Raw genomic sequence first — 19,709 nt, 5'->3', positions numbered from 1 at the left:
GCCTTTCTCGTGAATAAATTGACATATAAATGGCTTTTTCTGTGTGCCATTGCTATTATGAAAGATGGCAAGCAATTTTTCATTCGCACCACGGATGACCTCCAATCTTCGTGGGATGCTCTGGGTATCCAACAAATCTATGTTCCTTCCTGGATGCCACTAGATGGCAACCTTCCTTTCCCCAGCTCCAGAGACCTGAAAAATGGTTGTTGCAGGGAAAGAGAAACACACCCAAGGCCAGAAGACAAGTGTTAAGAGCCCTCCCTCTGAGAAAATCAGAAGCACTCAACTTGTCTTTTTTCCTTTTTTTTTTTTTTTTTTGGTCCTTGAATTAAAGGACTGGTCCTGCTTTCCACTTGGGAACTCTGTTTTTCTGTTGGATAACAGCTCTGTATAAGTTTTCCCTAGGAGGCAACTCCCTTTATCGGAGAAAGCTGTGCAAGTAAGTTTAATTAGTTCATTCATTTTGTTTTTTTTTCTCATGTTTCTCATTTATTGTAGGTATCACCACCTGGACTGACTTGTCTGCTAATAATTGGGACGTTACCCCCCACCCTGCTGCAGATAAGTTGTATATTTAAGTCCAAAAAAATCGACCAGCAGAAGGGCTTGCAATAAAATCCATAGATTTATTGTTGAATTCTTTGTGCAAGAGTAAAAACCACCAAGCAGTGTGCACATAAAATCACATAGGAAAGAAACACAGGTTACGCGTTTCTGGCCCTCAGGCCCTTAGTCTCTGCCTGTATACAAAACATATTGCATAAACTTTTGTAGGGAAATACCTAAACCACAAACAGATACCTCATAGCGTGGAGCTCAAATACTACAGGTGAACAAATCAGTAAATACAAATGAACGCAATGGGGCATATAAGAACGGAGAGGAAAAAAAAAAAAACAGTATCTATAGTAATACACAAATGCACATAAGCGTAATGCAAAAAACCTATACAAATACACCAGATAGTACAGATAATCAATGAACACAATATCATAAAATAACAATATATGATACAAACATTTTTCTTTCATTTTTTTTTTCCTTTTCTTTTTTTTTCTTCCCTTTTCCTCTTCAGAAAAAATAATGCAAGATTAAATCAGTGCGTTTATTCAACCCATATGGGTACGAAGTATTCATCATAAGAATCCAGTACGCTTCTCTGTTTAATAATGCTCTTCTCCAATCTCCACCCCTACATGGTCTTCACACCCGTTCAATGACATAAAAAATCAGTGGGGAGAGATCTCCGAAATGCACCTGAAAAAAGTGTTTAGAAAGGTTAAAGGGATTATTTGCATCCGGATTACCAGCATCACGTATATGTTCCCTCATTCTTTGTTGCACTATTCTAGTTGTACATCCAATATATGATACCTCACAGGCTGTACATGTTGCTTGATACACAACTTAGTTAGAGTTACAGTTAACAAACTGCTTAATAAATACTAACTCGTGACTTATGCCATTATGAAATTATATAGTTTTCTGGGCATATTTACAGCAAGAACATTTTAAATAGCCACATTTGTGGAACCCTTTCACACTGAGCCAAGTTTGTCTCCCAGTATTCTTAACCATTAACAAAGATGGTGATAGTATATTACCCAGTGTATGTGCATGTCTAGCTGAAAATCCACAGCCCTCCGACATGATTTTAGAAATTAACTCATCCTGCAGCAAAATATGTAAATGTCTATTAACAATTGCTTTCACTTTGTTATATTCAGCACTGAAAGTAGTGATAAAACTCACAGAATTACGGGCTGTTTTTCCTGGTCTATCCTTCAGCAAATCCTCCCTAGGGATTTTTTCCACCTTGTCAATCGCTCGTTTAAGCATCCAATCTTGGATACCAAATAATTCTGTGAGTTTTATCACTACTTTCAGTGCTGAATATAACAAAGTCAGAGCTTTTACCACCTCTGACAACATTATTGTAGCACCATTCAACGTGAAGGGCATTAATTCCCCCTCAAAGCATAGCCAGGTTGTTCATTTGTTAAATAAAAATCATGCCTCAATAGCCTTTATCCAAGCGACACACTTCAAATCAGGCCGCACCCCAAACCTTTCTAGATCAAAATTTCCACTTTTGGTTTCATAGTTGTAGTTCAGCGGCAGCTAGGGGAGTGGGCATTGCTTTACACAAAAATTTGCCCTACACGTTGAAAATCATTTGATGCAGAAGGCAGATACATCTTTAAGGGATATATTGCTAATACCATGGTCACACTCTGTAACATTCTTGCACCAAACAAAGGCCAATCGGTTTGGCTCTCCCGAACATTAGAGACCCGAAATCCATCAAAGAGAGCCTTCTCATACTGGTTGGAGCTCTCTACACCACTTTAAATCCATTCTTAGACGTTTCCACTGGTCTCTCCAATCAATGAAAAACACAAAAGTCATTATCTCAGTAAATTAGAATACTTTATAACAACAGTTTGAAAAATGTTTTTAAAATCTGAAATATTGGCCTACTGAAATATATGTTCAGTAAATGCACTCAGTACTTGGTCGGGGCTCATTTTGAATCAATAACTACATAAATGCGGCACTGCAGAGGTGTTATGGAAGCCCAGGTTGCTTTGATAGCAGCCTTCTGCTCATCTGCATTGTTGGGTCTGGTGTCACTCATCTTCCTCTTGACAATACCCCATAGATGGGGTTAAGGTCAAGCGAGTTTGCTGACCAATCAAGCACAGTGATACTGTTGTTTTTAAACCAGGTATTGGTACTTTTGGCAGTGTAGACAGGTGCCAGTCCTGCTAGAGAATGAAATTTACATCTCTAAAAAGCTTGTCGGCAGAGGGAAGCATGAAGTGCTCTAAAATTTCCTGGTAGACGGCTGCACTGACTTTGGTCTTGATACAACACAGTGGACCTACACCAGCTGATGACATGGCTTCCCAAACCATCACTTATTGTGGAAACTTTACACTATACCTCAAACAGCTTGGACTGTGTGCCTCTCCACTCTTCCTCCAGACTCTGGGACCTTGATTTCCAAATGAAAATTGGAACTCTGGGACCTTGTGGAGTGTGTCAATGACTGCCTTCTGGACATTTGTCAAGTCAGCAGTCTTCCCCATGATTGTGGAGCCTACTGAAACAGACCAAGGGACCTTTTTAAATGTTTAGGAAGCCTTTGCAGGTGTTTTTTAATTATTTTAATTTACAAAAATAATGACTTTTGTGCTTTCATTGGCTGTAAGCCATAATCATTAACATTAACAGAACTACACACTTGAAATAGTTCACTCTGTAATGACTATATAATATGAGTTTCACTCTTTATATTGAAGAACTGAAATACATTAACTTTTTGATGATATTCTAATTTAGTGAGATGCACCTGTATGTACAAAGGCCTGAGTTGACCCTGGGTTGTCGTTGGTACATTTATGTATTTTGGGTAGTACATAAAAAATGGGAGTGATCGGATCCTTTTTTTTGTAAGAAATTGGTTGTTTTTTGTCAATAATGTTCGTCTCTATCAATTTGGAGGGGTTGTGGGGTAGTTTACGATAAACCTCCGGGTTTGATAACAGAGAGTATTTCCTCAACCTATTTATTCTTGTACATAATAACTGTAGCCCCACCATTCTCTGCTGGCTTAATTATCAGCTCTTTGTCTTCTATTAAGGATTGTAATGTTTGTTTATCAGCCTCATTCATATTAGAAGGACAATGGAGTAGTAGTCTATTGTCTTTCTAAATTCTATCACATCTTTTTCCAATAACTCGAAAAATGTCTTCACTGGGTGACTATTTTTAGGTGGCATGAATGAGCTTTTTTGATGAGGCTACTTAGTGTAGTGGGGGTTGTGAACCTATTGTCATGTGTGGAAAACAACGCTTTCAATCTGAGATTGCGATAAAACCTCTGCAGATCTAACTCCAGCTAAAAGAAGTTAAAGTTATATGATGGACAAAATGATAAGCCTTTCTGCAACAGAGATAACTGAACTAGGGTTATACATTTTCATGAGATATTAATTACAAGACATTCAGTAGTACCTGAGATCTCATGGTCATTGTTCTCCCGGTCAAATCAGCCCTCACCTTTGCTAAACAGGCCTACTTCACAACCCTCATATGTTCCTTGTCCTACAACCCCAAACAGTTATTCAACACTTTTAACTCCCTCCTCCTCCCTCCACTGCCCCCTCCAATCCCCCTCATCTCTGCAGAGGACTTTGCCACACACTTCAAAAATAAGATAGAACAAACAAGGCAAGTTTTTATTGTTCAACCACCACAACCCCTTTGTATACCAGACCACTGCCCTTCCTCCATAACCTCCCTATCCAACATCACTGAAGGAGAGTGTCATAGAAATATTGAAAATATTCTTTATCCCCCTGAAGCCCCTCTCATCCCACCGCTGCCAAGTGATAGAGGAGACATTCCAGAAGATTGCTGTGGACATCATTGGCCCGCTGGCCATCCCCAGCAGTTCTGGAAAACAGTTCATTCTTATTGTGGTAGACTATGCTACCCAGTACCCGGAGGCAGTAGCTCTGTCCTCCATTTGGGTGGATAAGGTGGCAGATGCCCTTCTGGCCATTTTTTCAAGAGTAGGAATTCCCAGGGAAATGCTTACAGACCATGGGACTCGGTTCATGTCTGTTATTGGAAGCTCTCTGTAAGAAAATGCAGGTGCAGCACCTGATATCAAGTTTGTATCACCCACATATGAATGGTTTGTGTGAACGATTCAATGGTACCCTTAAGCCGATGCTTAAGATGTTGGTTGAGTCCCATGGGCGCGACTAAGAGCATTACCTCCCACACCTGCTCTTTGCTTACAGAGAGGTACCACAGGCCTCAACGGGGGCCCCTTGGTCTGGTAAGAGAATCTTGGGAAGGGGAACTGAACTCACCCGAAATGTCCGTCATAGAGTATGTCATGTGGCTCCGTGACAAAATGCAGACAATGACGCAGCTGGTGCATGAGAGTATGGTGCAGGCCCAGGCCAGCCAGAAGCTGTGGTATGACCGGAACTCCGGGAAGCAGGTGTATGAAATGGGTCAGAAGTAGAGATGAGCGTTGTTCGACTCGAACTGTTCGCCAATCTCAAATTCGAGCTGTTTTGGGCGGTGTTCGAGCCGTTTGGCGAATACGAACGATTTGGAAAAAATTCGGCTGTTCGAGGTTATGTTCGATAACTGTTCGTGCACCAAAATCATAACTGGATTTTTTCTCAGTAATGCTGAAAATTAATGTTAATACGCAGTTTGAGTGTACAGCAGGGCGGGGGGGAGGGGCAGGGGATGGATCTCTGCAGGAATAATGAAGATCTCCATTTTTTTTTTCTCTTTCCCGCATTTACAGTGGGGAGGTGCAATCTGTCAGCCTATCAGCAGAGCACACACGGAGCGAACTGCTTTTTTTCACACAAGCAAGGGCATGTGTCATTGGCAGTGTATGTCACATGTCCTTGCCCTATAAGACCCAGCCATTTTCCCCGTTGCCACCATTTTCTCACTGCTGCAGCTGCGTGTTAGACGGCACTGCTGTTGCTGTGTGCGCTATACCTTGTTAATTTCAAGCCAATTTTCGCACAAATCTACAGATAGCTTGGGAGTAGGGAATAGTTGTGATTGCAGTCCTTTTAAGGACTAGGTTACAGCATTTCCTACGACTTTTATCAGGCAGGTCTGTGCTCTTAAATAGATAGGTTGGGAGTAAAGACTAATTGTAATTGCAGTCCTTTTCAGGACTAAGTTACATCAGTTCCTATCAGTTTTTGCCAGGCAGGTCTGTGCCAGTGCTGTGCAAGTTTTTTTCACAGCATTTGGCTAAATCTAGCAAAGCTAATACTTTTTGGCCTATTGCAGAGTGTGTTAGTCAGTGGAGTAGCCTATCTGTGTTGCAAGCTACACCACCTGTGTATAGAATACCAATTTTTTTACTGCACCTAGTGAAGTAAAACCTTTTGGGCATAGCATCATTCTATTAGTCCATCTATACTGACCTCCATCAGTTTGCAAATTGAATATAATTTTTTTCTGCATCTAGCTCTGAAAAAATATTTGGGCTTCTAGCAGTGTGTGGGACTTGGTCTATTAGTCCATCTATACTGACCTCCATCAGGTTGCAAATTGAATATAATTTTTTTCTGCATCTAACCCAGACGATAGTTTTGGCCTAATACCACAGTTTGGCCACTCAGCTCCGCTCGGTTCCCATCCATTGTTTTTTTGTGCAAACAACTCCAGAGTTGTGAATTAGTTAACCACCAAAATGAGTGGAAAAAGGCCTGCTGCTGGTGGAAAGGGGAATAGGCGTGTTGGGAAGGGGAAAAAAGGTTGTGTCCGTGGGGTAGGTGTTAAAGCAACAGTAACATCTGCAGAAGAAAGACCATCTTCCAGCCAAACTAAAATGTCTACATCTTTTAGCGGACAATGTGATAAGATCCCTTTCTTACGGCCACGCCAATCGCTACAAATTCCAGATGAGGCACAAAAACAGCAGGTGCTTCAACGGATATCAAGTGCTCCTTTAAGTGGGCTCTCCTCCACATCAAATTCAACATCACAAATACTCCAGTCCTCAGAGGTGTCACCCCAATCGCACTTGCTTCCTCACAGCTCCCAAATCTCCAGCTGCCCGTCTGAGTATGAGGTAGAACAGATGGTTGAGTCTGCAGAGCTGTTTACTCATACTATAGCCTGGGAATCAGAGGTCGGCTCCAGCGCTTCTGTGAATCCAGACGAGGAAATGATCTGCACTGATGCCCAGAATCTTTATGAGTCGGATCCAGGACCAGACGCAGAAGGTTCTGAACATGATGTAGACCCTCATTCCCAAACTGTAACTCCTGTTGGTGGAGACAATGAGGAAGACGATGATGAGACTCAAATACCTGATTGGAGCGACAACTGTAGTTTTTGTCAGGGCAGGAACAGGTTGGCTCTGAGGACGACGGGTGTAATAACACACAGGGTGATGATGATGAGGTTGGAGATCCCACTTACTGTCAACCCACAGTCAGCCAAGAGATGAGGTCAGCAGAGGAGGTGGAGGAGGATGCTAGTGACGACGAGGTCAGGTTGCGCCTTCCTGGACAGAGACGTAGTACTGGAAGCACGTCAACAACTGCATCCTCAAACACAACTCTGCCTCTGACCACAAGTCGTGGTGGCTCTTCAGGTCGCATGGGTGCTAAGCCTTGCATAGCCTGGGCATTTTTTCAGATCGATAAAGATGACCCAACTCATGTTATCTGTAACATTTGTCAACAAAAGCTAAGTAGAGGCCAAAAAATACATAGTTTGAGTATTTCATGCATGAACCGGCACATGGACATGAAGCATAAGTTGCAGTGGGAAGCTCACTGTGCTACAATGCGGCCTTGCCGACCGGGCCAACCACCATCTGCCCCATCTTGTGCATCTGCGGCCTCTTCATCCTCTGTGACTGGGGGGACAAGCAGTCACACCTGTTTTGGGACGCAGACCTGCCACCTCTTTACCCGCAACAGCCAGCGTGATTGGCAGGTCATCATTTTCTTTGGAGGTGGTAACACCAGCTGGTGTTGAGCGCTGTCCGACATCGATAGCACCACCTTTGGATCAAGGCAACCTAACATGTCCGCCTGCATCTTCCTCACAGACCTGCAGTTTGCCGGGGACACCCTTATCAACCCCGTCTAAGCACAACAGCCAGCCCTCGGTCCCTCAAATGTGGACAAGTAAAAGACCATTTCCTCCTAGCCATGAGAAAGCTAAGAGGTTGAATTTCACCATCTGCAAGCTCTTGGCTACAGAAATGCTGCCTTTCCGCCTGGTGGACACAGAGGATTTTCGAGACCTTATGTCCGTCGCAGTGCCCCAGTACCAGATGCCCAGTCGGCACTACTTCTCAAAGAAAGGTGTGCCTGCGCTCCACCAGCATGTCGCACACAACATCACCGCTTCTTTGAGAAACTCTGTGTGTGACAGGGTGCATTTCACCACAGACACTTGGACGGGTAGGCATGGACAGGGGCGTTACATGTCGCTGACTGGGCACTGGGTAACTATGGTGACAGCAGGACAAGGGACTGCTGTCCAAGTCTTGCCGTCCCCACGAGTTGTGCGTCAATCCTCTTTATCTCAAAGTTCCTCCACTGCTTCCGCCTCCTCAACCTCCTCTCGGTCCTCCACCTGCACCCAAAGCCTGTCTGGTCATGCCACAAGCTTTCTAACTGCGCAGAAGGGATCCTGCACACCTCCTTACTATGCTGGCAGTAGGGCTCAACGTCATCAGGCGGTTTTTACTTTGAAATGTCTGAGAAATGTGAGTCACACAGCTGAGGCGTTGTGGTCAGCTCTGGAGAACCAATTTCATGAATGGTTGTCTCCACTGGACCTGAAACCAGGGAAGGCCGTGTGCGACAATGCTGCAAACCTGGGTGTGGCCCTTCGCCGGGGCAATGTCACACACGTGCCTTGTATGGCTCACGTGTTGAACCTGGTTGTCCAGCAATTTTTAGCCCACTATCCCGGACTAGATGGCCTTCTGCAGAGGGCACGGTCGCTGTGTGCTCACTTCCGCCGTTCGCATCCCGCAGCTCAGCGACTTACATCTCTACAGAAGTCGTTGGGCCTGCCACTTCACCGGCTAAAATGCGATGTGCCTACCCGGTGGAATTCAACTCTGCACATGTTGCAGCGATTGTGGCAGCACCGACAAGCCCTGGTGCAATACGTTCTGACGTATAGCCTGGGCCAACGAGATCCAGAGGTGGGGCAAATCACGCTGGAGGAGTGGTCTCAGATCAGGGACATATGCACCCTTCTGCACAGTTTTGAAATGGCGACGAAGATGTTTAGTGCTGACGATGCCATTATCAGCATGACTATTCCGGTGATTTACATGCTGGAGCACATGTTAAACAGAATTCGGAGTCAGGTGGTGGCACAAGAGGAGGTGGAGGAAGTAGAGGATGAGGAGTTGCATGCGGAAGGGCTAACATCTGCAAGGTCCAGACGGTCGGCAGCACCAAGGCGGCAGGCATGTGAGGGTGGGGGAGATGGTTTTACCAGGGCGCATGGTAGCAGCCAAACTAATGAGGAAGGTGCAGGAGCCCAGGAAGAAGTGGAGGACGAACTGATGGAAGACTCATCAGATGAGGGAGACCTTGATCACATTTCTGTTGTGCGAGGTTGGGGGGAGAGGACAGAGGAAGGAAGCATGATTGTTACCTCGCCACCAACACAACAGGGACTTGGTGCTCCTGGATGCGCAAGACACATGAGTGCCTTCTTGCTGCACTACCTGCAACATGACCCTCGAATTGTGAGAATTAGAAATAATCCTGACTACTGGGTTGCCACACTGTTAGATCCACGGTACAAAAGTAAATTTGCAGAAATTATTCCTGCCATAGAAAGGGATGCACGCATGCAGGAGTATCAGCAGAGACTGTTGCAGAATCTTACATGTGCTTTTCCACAAAACACGAGTGGTGCACGTAGTGAATCTCACAGTTCCAACTTGCCAACCGTGGGACCGTCGAGTGTTCAGCACTCAAACCGTAACAGAAACACAGTATCTGCTGGTAACATCAATTTTGCGAAATCATTTCACCACTTTTTTAGCCCATCCTTTGCAAGGCCACAGGAGACAAGAAGTCTGACACATAGTCAACGCCTAGAGACGATGGTTCAGGAGTATCTCCAAGTAAACATTGAAGCCATGACTGTGTCACTGGACCCTTGCTCTTTTTGGGCTTCCAATCTGGATAAATGGCCGGAGCTCGCCACTTACGCCTTGGAGATCTTGTCATGCCCCGCAGCCAGCGTTCTGTCTGAACGTGTGTTCAGCGCTGCTGGTGGTGTGCTGACAGATAAGCGCACGCGGCTCTCCACTGATAATGTAGACAGACTCACGTTCATAAAGATGAACAAATCATGGATCCGAAACGACTTTTCTACCCCTGTGTCATCCTGGGGAGAGTAAAAGCTTGATGATTGGTTAAAATCACCTCACCAACCGTTTTAAGCCTTCAAATTACTAATCATGTTTATCTGTATCTTGGCTGGAAAATAATTTGGGCTTTGTAGCAGTGTGCAGTACTGATTCTATTAGGCCATCTATACTAAGCTCCACCAGATTTAAAATTAATAATAATTTTTAGCTGCATCTAGCCTGGAAAATAATTTTGGGGCTCCGAGATGTGCAAGACACATAAGTGCCTTCTTGCTGCACTACCTTCAACATGACCCTCAGATTGTCAGAATTCCAAGTAATCCTGACTACTGGGTTGCCACACTCTTAGATCCCCCACACTCTTCAATCAACCTTTTCATTTTAATAAAGACAAAAAAAAATTTCATTTTTGAAATTATAAGCATTAGCAGGTTATTAGAAACTGAAATCAAACAGTTTTCAACTCAAAACTTTATTCTAGGTTATGTTACATTTGCACATAGGACCCCTTGTTCGAAAGGAGCTTCTGAACTCTCTCATCCATTGAATTTGTCAGGTTTTGGATGGTTTCTGCTTCAATTGTTTTGCATGAGGACAGAATACCCTCCCAGAGCTGTTGCTTAGATGTGAACTGCCTCCCGCCATCATAGACACTCCTTTTGATGATGCTCCAGAGGTTCTGAATGGGGTAGAGGTCAGGGGAGCATGGGGGTCACACCATAAGTTTGTCCCCTTTTATGCCCATATCAGCCAGAGATGCAGATGTGTTATGTGCAGCATGAGACGGGGCATTATCATGCATGAAAATGATGTTGCTGTGGAATACACGGTTCTTCTTCTTGAACCATGGCAGGAAGTGCTGTTTGAGAAACTCCACATACATTATGGAGTTCATCTTTACCCCTTCAGGGATCCTAAAGGGGCTGACAATCTCTCTCCCCATGATTCCAGCCCAAAACATTACTCCACCTCCTCCTTGTTGGCGCTGTAGCCGTGTTTGCGTGGGGTGTCCATCAACCAGCCATCCTCCACTCCATCCATCTGGACCATCGAGCGTTGCACGGCACTCATCCGTGAACAAAACAGTTTTGAAGTCAGTCTTCATGTATTGTTTGGCCCACTGGAGCCGTTTCTGCTTGTGTGCAGTGGATAGAGGAGGTTTACAGGATGGCGTACGCACAGCTGCAAACCTCTGAAGGACCCTGCATCTTGTTGTTCGAGGGACGTTGGAGGCACCAGCAGCTTCAAAAACTTGTCTGCTGCTATGACAAGGCTTTTTTGCCGCTGCTCTTTTAACCTGACGTAATTGCCTGTAGGAAAGAGTCCTCAATTTGCCCTTATCAGCACGCACACATGTGTACTGTGAATCAGCTACATACTTCTTGATTGCCAAGACACTTCATCCTGATCATCGCACAATGTTGATTGTAGTCATGCCTTGACCTAAACACTCCACAATTTGTTGCTTCTCAGCAGCCGACACATCTTTTTTCTTTCCCATTTTGGCAGAAAATGTAGGCTGCTTAATAATGTGGGACAGCCTTCTTAAGTAGTCTTGCCGTTCATTGGACACACCTGCCAAACTAATTAGCACAGGTGTCTGCAATTGCTTACAGTGATATAAAGAGCCCTGACACACATCACCATCAATGAGTTTAACTGACAAACAAACAAATTCTTCCCTTATCACTCCTAAATACTTTTTGCATAATAATTTGGAACACAGTGTACATGTGCTTTTCCACAAAACACCAGTGGTTCACGTAGTGAATCTTACAGTTCTAACTTGCCAACCGTGGTCTGTATGGAGTTGTTCAATAAAGGGTCCAAAATTAAGATAACATAGATGGGAGAGGTCTCTATGAATAGGAATTCCTAAGAATTTGATACCCTGTGAGGGCCAGGCAAAGGGAAAGTTGGACTGAATGGAATCCTGTATGGATTTGGGGAGGGAGACATCGAGGGCCTCAGACTTCGCTGTATTGATTTTAAAATTTGACCATGTAACAAAGTGATCTATTTCAGCCATAACAGCAGGGATGGATATATGTGATTGAGTGATATATACTAGGACATCATCAGCAAATAGAGAGCACTTGTACTCGGTGCCTCCCGCCTCAATCCACCTAATATTGGGGTTATGGCGAATTGATGAGAGCAGGTGCTCCGTCACTAGGATGTATAAGAGAGGGGACAGAGGACATCCCTGCCTTGTCCCATTGGTGATTATGAAAGGTGATGAAAATGTTCTGACGCTCCCCCTGGGCCTCGGGACATCCGGAGCCGGACCCTTTTTGGTGGATGCTGGTGGTTGTGGTCTCCGTAGCGGCGACCCGGTTCCGTGGCTCAGGGCGGTCAAACCAGTGGCGGAACTATTTATGTGGTTTTGATGTTTAAATGTCCGACTACGCCACCCGTGGATTGCGGTCAGAGTGAACCGCCGCTGCAGGGCAGACCGCTGAGGCTGGTGTTGTGGGTGCAGCAGAGCGTAGCATAACTCCCCACGGGAGGAGTATAGCCTCAGGGCAGTGTATGCGGAGGATGGGGGTGATGGTGCAGGGCAGCAGCAGTAACGACACGGAGTCAGTGATGCAGTCCAGGGCCTTTACTCACAGTTCTTATTATCCAGACCACTTCTGCAGGTAACGGCTGCCCACGTCGTACTGTGCTCACCAGGTGAGGGGCTCAGACAACTCCCAAATAACTTTGGAGCGCTTCACAGGACCCCCTTTGTGTGTCCTTTGTCTGGCCTTTCTTACCAACCCTTCTGTCCGGCTGCCTCGGGCCTCCTCTTGGTAAGCTTGGCGCCAGTTTCCCTGACCCTATGTGGTGCCTTCCTAGCAGGTGTAGCGAGGGGCTGCGCCACATAAAATGTCACAGCCTCCGGTTTCTAGCTGAGGGTCGTTTCCCGCCTCCACTAGTTTCGGGGACCGGTCTTCCCCTTTGGCCTGACCCCTCCACGCAGGTGGATTCTGGTGTGCGGTGGCGACTCGCCCGTCCACACCCCTGGGATCCCTTCGTTCCTCGTTCCTGGAGCCTTCTCCGCTCCTCTTCCTTCCTTCTCCCTCTTCCAGGCCTGGGCCTCTGTTACTAGGCCCGCCTCCGGAGCAGAGCTCATGCAGAGCCCCTGCTCCCTGTCACTTCTGCTCAGACTTCTCTGCACTGAACTAAGATGGTGCCCACCTTTTATACGCCCTTCTCAATGCACCCAGGAACTGCTTCCTCCCTGCTCCTGCACTACAGGGTTCCCCTTCCTCAGTGTTCCCTCCCCCCACTCCAGCCAGGGAAAAGGACTGTCGTGCCCATCTCAGGGGCATATTGGTCGCCCTGCCCCACCGCAATGTGGTGTAATGCATGCAGGTGTCGGGTCCTGATCCACACTCCATCCTTACCTGAGAGTGAGATATCACACCTCTGGGTGAGGTGCAATACCTCTGTAGCAACCGAGCCCTCGGGGTGCTACAGTTCAATTTATCTTCAGCCTAGGTGACGTATTGCGATACAGGGCCGTGATTTTGGCTATAAAAGGGTCCCCTAGACCCCTACCCCAAGCTTTTTAAGAGAATAATATATGGCGTGCCAGGAGACTCTATGGAATGCTTTCTCAGCATCCAACGAGAGTATCTAATTACAAATTTTTAACTGCATTTAGCCCAGGAAATACTTTGTGCCTAGTAGCAGTGTCTGCTAGTCAGCGGATTATCCCGGCTGTTAAGCAAGCTACACCACCTGTAGTTTGGACACTTAATTTTTTCAAAGGAAATGCTTCGGGACCACGGGATACTCAGTGAAGAGCATCAGGAGGCACCCCAAGGCATAGGGGCTGGGACTGGCGGTAGGACGCCTTGCGGTTGACAGCCGAGCTCGATCCTTTTAATAGCTTTTTAACTGCAGCAGCTTTAGTGGACTCTACTGGAGCTGGAATTACGCGGCTGCTGGCATGAGACTTGCCCTTCAATAGATCCTTGTAAAAGGATTTAAAGTGTATTCATTCAAATTAGAGAGACAATTTAAATTAAAAAGCTTAGAGCTGCCTCCACCACAGGGGGGCTCGCTCGACCCACCAGCGGACAGGCACCAGTATTGGGAGAGGGGGGCTGGCCGTCAGGGTCCACCGCGGCTCTGGCACAAACCCGGCGACACGGAGGTGGCACGGGCAGGAACGGACTGGCCATGTCGGCTTCTCACTTTTTGGATTTTAGAAGGGCATGACATGCCTATATCTGTGTCTCCCCCTCCTTTTACTCCTCCACCTCTTTTCTTTTCGCATGACTATATGTACCTGTCACTTTTCCATGTGTTAGTTATGTCTTCTGAGCAATTTGTCAGCTTTTGGACACCTTTGAAGGTGTTTTCTATGTGTTTCTATGTGTTTTTGTTTGCCTGCCATTGGTTTTAACGGTGTTCGAAGGTGTTCGACGAACAGTTCGACGAACAGTTCGGCGAACACAAGGGTGTTCGACGAACCGAACCGAACTCGAACACTACGGGGGTGGCTCAACACTAGTCAGAAGGTGTGGATCCTAGTCCCTATGACCCAGAACAAGCTTCAGGCCACCTGGGAAGGCCCATACTCCATATGCCAGCGCCTCAATGATGTGAACTATGTGGTCACCGTTTACCATGCCAGGAAGAGGCAAAAGGTCTTCCACGTCAACATGATGAAAGCCCATCATGACCAGGAGGTCTGTGCCCTTCCTGTGTGTAGCGTCCCTGAAGAAGGCGAGACAGAAGTCCTGGTGGACTTACTGGCCGCTGCCCGGGATGGAGGGTCTATTGAGGATGCGGAATTCAACCCGCAGCTATCCATGGACCAGAAGTCCCAGCTGCGGGATGTCTTCCTGCTCCTGCCTTATCTGACCCTCTTCACGGGTATACCAGGGAGGACGCAGCTAGCTATCCACCAGGTGGACATAGGGAGTCACCCCCCAGTCTGTCAATCCGCTTAACATGTCTCTCTGTGGTTCAGAAAGACAAGAAGGCTTAGATAGATGAGATGTTGTGCCTTGGGGTGATCCAAAGGTCAAAAAGTGCATGGGCCTCGCCTGTAGTCCTGGTCCGGAAAAAGAACCAGACCACCCGGTTCTGCGTGGACTACATGAGGCTAAATGCCATCACAGTTCCCGATGCGTGCCAAATGCCATGCATCAATGAGCTGCTGGATTGCTTAGCCGGGGCCCGGTACTTGACAATTCTGGACCTCAGTCGAGTATATTGGCAAATTTCTCTGTCCCAGGAGAGGACCGCCTTCATTACGGTGACTAGCCCAGGGGGATGGGGACGACTCGGTACCCGGGCCTTTTGCCTGGCCTTTGGGGATGTCGCGGTGGTCGGCTCCCGGGCCCGTACACTGGGGTCAGCTTTTAAAAGGGGATTATTTGTTAACTCTATGAAAGTTCGTAACGCCACCTGTGGTTTCTGGTGAGAATCACCAGCGCTGCAGCAGTCCACTGAGGCTGGTGAAAAGGCAGCTTGATGGTACAGCTCCCCACAGGTGGAGCTTGGCCTCAGGGCAGCGTATGAAGGGGGGATGCAGGACAGGAGAGACCCAGCCGGGCCTACGGAAAGACAGGCAAACACACAGTTCTCTTCAGTACCTTTTACTGGTGGAAATTCAGGCACATCCCGGAGCACTGTAGGGTGAAGGGTGCATATCAGGATCCTCCCCAATGAGCGGGTGTAGGGCCTCCTGTTTCTTGCCTCTGCGTAGTAAGTTTCTGACCTGCCTGAAGCTAGGCCTAACTTTATCTCTGTCCTGCACCGGCTGACGTTGTGGTAGGGCCTTCTCTTGGAGTGCACGCTCCCAGCTTACGGGGCCTATGTATCTCCTGGCTCTGTTACGTATCAGCTCTCTGGTGAACATGGGACCTATAGTTCTCCAGGGATTCCGGTTATGCCTTACTGGGTCGTAGAGATCCCGGTAAGCTCGGACCCGGTGTCCGGTATATGTTTCGTGGTGAGCTGGATAAGCTCCTCTGCCCCCACTGCTACTCACTTTCCACTCGCCTTCAGCCACGCTCGGGCCCTCACTAGGCTACTCACATTAACGGCAGCTTGCCGCTCTTCACCGCTCTTACAGGCGTCGGCACACCTTGGGCTCACTTACTTGAGCTGCTTGAGTCTAGCTTGGCCTACCTCTGCAGACAGACCTCTGCAGGAACTGAACTGAGAACTCTGTCCCTCTCTGGCTGTGAGCAGGAACTCTGTTCTAGCTAAACTAAACTGCCTAGCCCCACCTTCCCTATTTATATCCCTAACGGGCTCCCTCTGCTGGTCTGAGGTGGAAGGTGGAGATGTGTGAATGTTTATGGGGACCTCTTGTGGAGGATTCCATCAGTGCACCCTTCTAGGATCTGTGGTACCAAGCGCAGCTGGGCGCCACAACGGCATTCGGGTTGTATGAATCCCTTGTCACGCCCTTTGGCATGAGGAATGTGCCTGCCACTTTCCATTGGCAAAGCAAAGGATTACGTTCGATAACAGTGGTCAAATCTGGAGTGCCTCCATTCCAGCTATACTGAATTGTCTCTGCGATCTTATAGTAAGTCTTCTTTAATCCTTATTATTTTGTGTAACTCCATATGTATTGTATTGTCCCCTATTGTAAAATCTTTGTATATTTTTCCTAAACACTGCCTCCCTTTTGGATTAAATATAAAATTTAATAGTTCTGTTTCTTTTGTCCTGTAATCGTTCCCTCCCCCGAAGCCATATATGCTTCCAGAACGCAGACGTCCGACCAGGCCTGTCTTATCTTTCAAATCTGGCCAGTGGTGGCAGAGAATAATATTAATTGGCTTATCGTGAAGCTGGCAGAACCGTACGGGGGGTGTATAGACATATTCCATGCGTTGGAATCCGGAGGTGTGACGCCATACACTTTCTGCTCTCTTGCTGATAGCTACACAGTGAGTAGTCATGTGGGCACGGATCCCTGACGAAATCCTGACAGAGTGATGGCAGCGGTGAGATATTGTGTGATCTTCCTGTTGTCGTCGCTGGCGTCTCTGTGGATCCCTGACAGAGAGTTTACTCATCTATCCAAATCACACCTCACCACTTGTGCACTTGACCCCATCCCACCTCCTCCCCAACCTCACTATCACACTTATCCCGGCCCTAACGCACCTCTTCAATCTACCACTAACCTCTGGTACCTTCCCTTCTGCTTTCAAATATGCCACAATCACGCCTATGCTCAAAAAGCCATCCCTCGACCCGACTGCCATGTCAAGCTAGCGCCCCATATAGCTGCTCCCATTTGCTTTCAAACTCCTTGAGCAGCATGTCCACGCTAAACTTTCCTCCCATCTCTCATCTAACTTGCTCTTCGACAAGCTACAATCTGGTTTCCATCCCCATCATTGCACTGAAATCACCCTGACCAAAATTACTAATGACCTACTTACAGACAAAGCTAACAGACAATTTTCTATACTCCTCCTTCTAGACCTGTGTAGGTGGTGATTTCCCGTTCTATATCCTGTCCTGAACCTTTCCTATATAATCAATAACTCAAGTTTTGGGAAAATAATACAGATGTTTAATGACAAGAAAAATAAGATAATAATAAGGCAATTCAATCAACAATTTCACAATAGAACCTTTCTTCAATGTCCTCTAATTAGAGAAAATACAAATACAATTCTAAGTATACTTAGCAATGATCCTTCATGGCAGAGAGAGAGAGAGAGAGAGAGATAGTCTTGACTCTTCTTCATTTATACTAAAAATTTCACATCCACACCCACATACAACCCACGACTCCGCCCTTCTTCTCCGGTATCTTCTGTGGCAAATATCCAATCATCTTCAGGGTAGTATGAGCATTGTCATTGGCTGCATTGGTCAACACCTTCCTGCAGATGGCACTCTTGTACTTCTGGAAGAAAGTCCTTGTGTAGGTTCAACTCCATTTGGGCTGGCTCCAAGATGTTCATCAAAAGCATTGTGCACCAATATACATATCCATAGGCTGGAGACAGGATGTCTACCTCAGGAGCAATGGTATACAATTCAAATCCACAGGGGCAGTGTACATATGTAGATTACACTAGGACACAAAAACAGGATCTGTATTCAAGTTCACCACAGAAGGTGTGTGTACCTGTATCATCCAGGAGGCTGGAGGGCCTATACTCATTCCATATGTAGATGCAACCTTTACTTTATCACTAAAACAAAGGACATCACACAAGAACACCGGCCTTCTCGCCTAGCAGGTTCACAACCTTGTACCTAGTATCTCTTGATAGAGTCCTGGAAATATCCAGCACTCAAAGTTCAGTCATTCCTATGATATATATATATATATATTGTACCTGTTGGCCTCCAACAACCTGTCCTCTGCCTTTGACACAGTTAACCACTGCCTCCTACTACAGATCCTCCCTTCCTGTGGCATCAAAGACCTTGCTCTATCCTGGATCTCCTCATACCTTTTCAACCGCACATTTAGCGTCTCCCACTCCCACACTACCTCCTCATCCCGCCCTTTCTCTGTTGGAGTCCCTCAAGGCTCTGGCCTAGGACCCCTACTCTTCTCCATCTATACCCTTGGCCTGGGACAACTCATAAATTCCCATTGTTTCCAGTATCACCTATACACTGATGACACTCAGAACTACCTCTGTGGTCCAGACATCACCTCTCTGCTGTCCAGAGTCCCAGAGTATCTCTCAGCCATATCCTCCTTCTCCTTTCGCTTACTCAAGCTCAATATGGACAAAACTGAACTCATCATCTTTGCTCCATCTCATGTATCTTCCCTACCTGATCTATTTATCACAATAAACAACATCCCGCTTTCCCCTGTACCAGACATCCGCTCGGAGTAACCCTTGACTCAGCCTTGTCCTTCAAACTGCACATCCAAGCTCTTTCCATCTCCTGTCACCTCCAGCTCAAAAATATTTCCAGAATTCGTCCTTTCCTCAACTGTCAATCTACTAAAATGCTTGTGCATGCCCTCATCATCTCCCGCCTGGACTACTGCAACATCTTCCTCTGTGGCCTACCTGCTAACACTCTCGCACCTCTCCAGTCTGTTCTTGACTCTTCTGCCTGACTAATTAATCTCTCTCCTCGCTACTCCTCCTCTTCTCCCCTCTGCAAATCTCTTCACTGGCTCCCATTTCCCCAGCATATCCAATTCAGACCCCTTTGATCTCACTCAGGAAGCTATTGATTCATTTCATTCTCTCAAACTGCTCATTGTATCAGCCCTGCCCTAGGCATCCCAATCTATGATCAGCCATATTTTCTTGTTTTGCACAGAACAAGGAGGTCAGGCAACAGTACTGACACAACAGCATGGTGACAGACAAAGGCCAATAGTTTACTACTCAGCACAATTAGACCCAGTGATCAGAGGATCTCCCACATGTGTCCATGCTGTAGGTGCTGCTGCACTGCTGCTAGGAAAGGCATGCAAGATCAGATTGACTTTTCCTTTGACAATTTACTCCCCACATGACATTCATGCTATACTCTTACAGGTTCAGCCAAAACACCTTTCTATAGCCATACAGCTCAGACTTGAATGTGCTCTTCTGATTCCTGAGTATTTCACCCTCAAAAGATGTACTGTTCTGAATCCAGCCACCATTCTGCTTCTGGATTCAGAAAAGGGGGAATTGGTGACAGTGTTATCAAGTGAGGTAGAGTACTTTGACATGACGCACGAACATGACTGCATAGAACTAATGAGTCAAGAGAGAGTGGGTTTTGCACATGTTTATGATAAACCTGTTCCTAAAGCAGATTTTGAGTTTTTTTTGTAGAT

General features: G+C 46.4%; 1 protein-coding gene across 1 annotated transcript in view; it reads right to left on the bottom strand.

Moving 5' to 3' along the window:
- Window positions 1–738: 738 nt before the first annotated feature.
- The window catches only part of STX17 (syntaxin 17), a 324,080-nt gene continuing 305,109 nt past the window's right edge, over window positions 739–19,709 (bottom strand). The window contains exon 8 of the mRNA XM_073678417.1: window positions 739–1,260. Within this exon, the coding sequence (XP_073534518.1) occupies window positions 1,207–1,260 (54 nt within the window). The 3' untranslated portion in view covers window positions 739–1,206. The remainder of the gene's footprint in view (window positions 1,261–19,709) is intronic.

Source organism: Phyllobates terribilis, unplaced genomic scaffold (assembly GCF_046119375.1).
Source record: "Phyllobates terribilis strain yellow unplaced genomic scaffold, ASM4611937v1 Scaffold_4__5_contigs__length_816908805, whole genome shotgun sequence".
In the NCBI taxonomy this organism is placed as follows: domain Eukaryota; kingdom Metazoa; phylum Chordata; class Amphibia; order Anura; family Dendrobatidae; genus Phyllobates; species Phyllobates terribilis.
The sequence above is the reverse complement of the archived record's forward strand: the minus strand, read 5'-3'. Positions and strand labels throughout refer to the sequence as shown.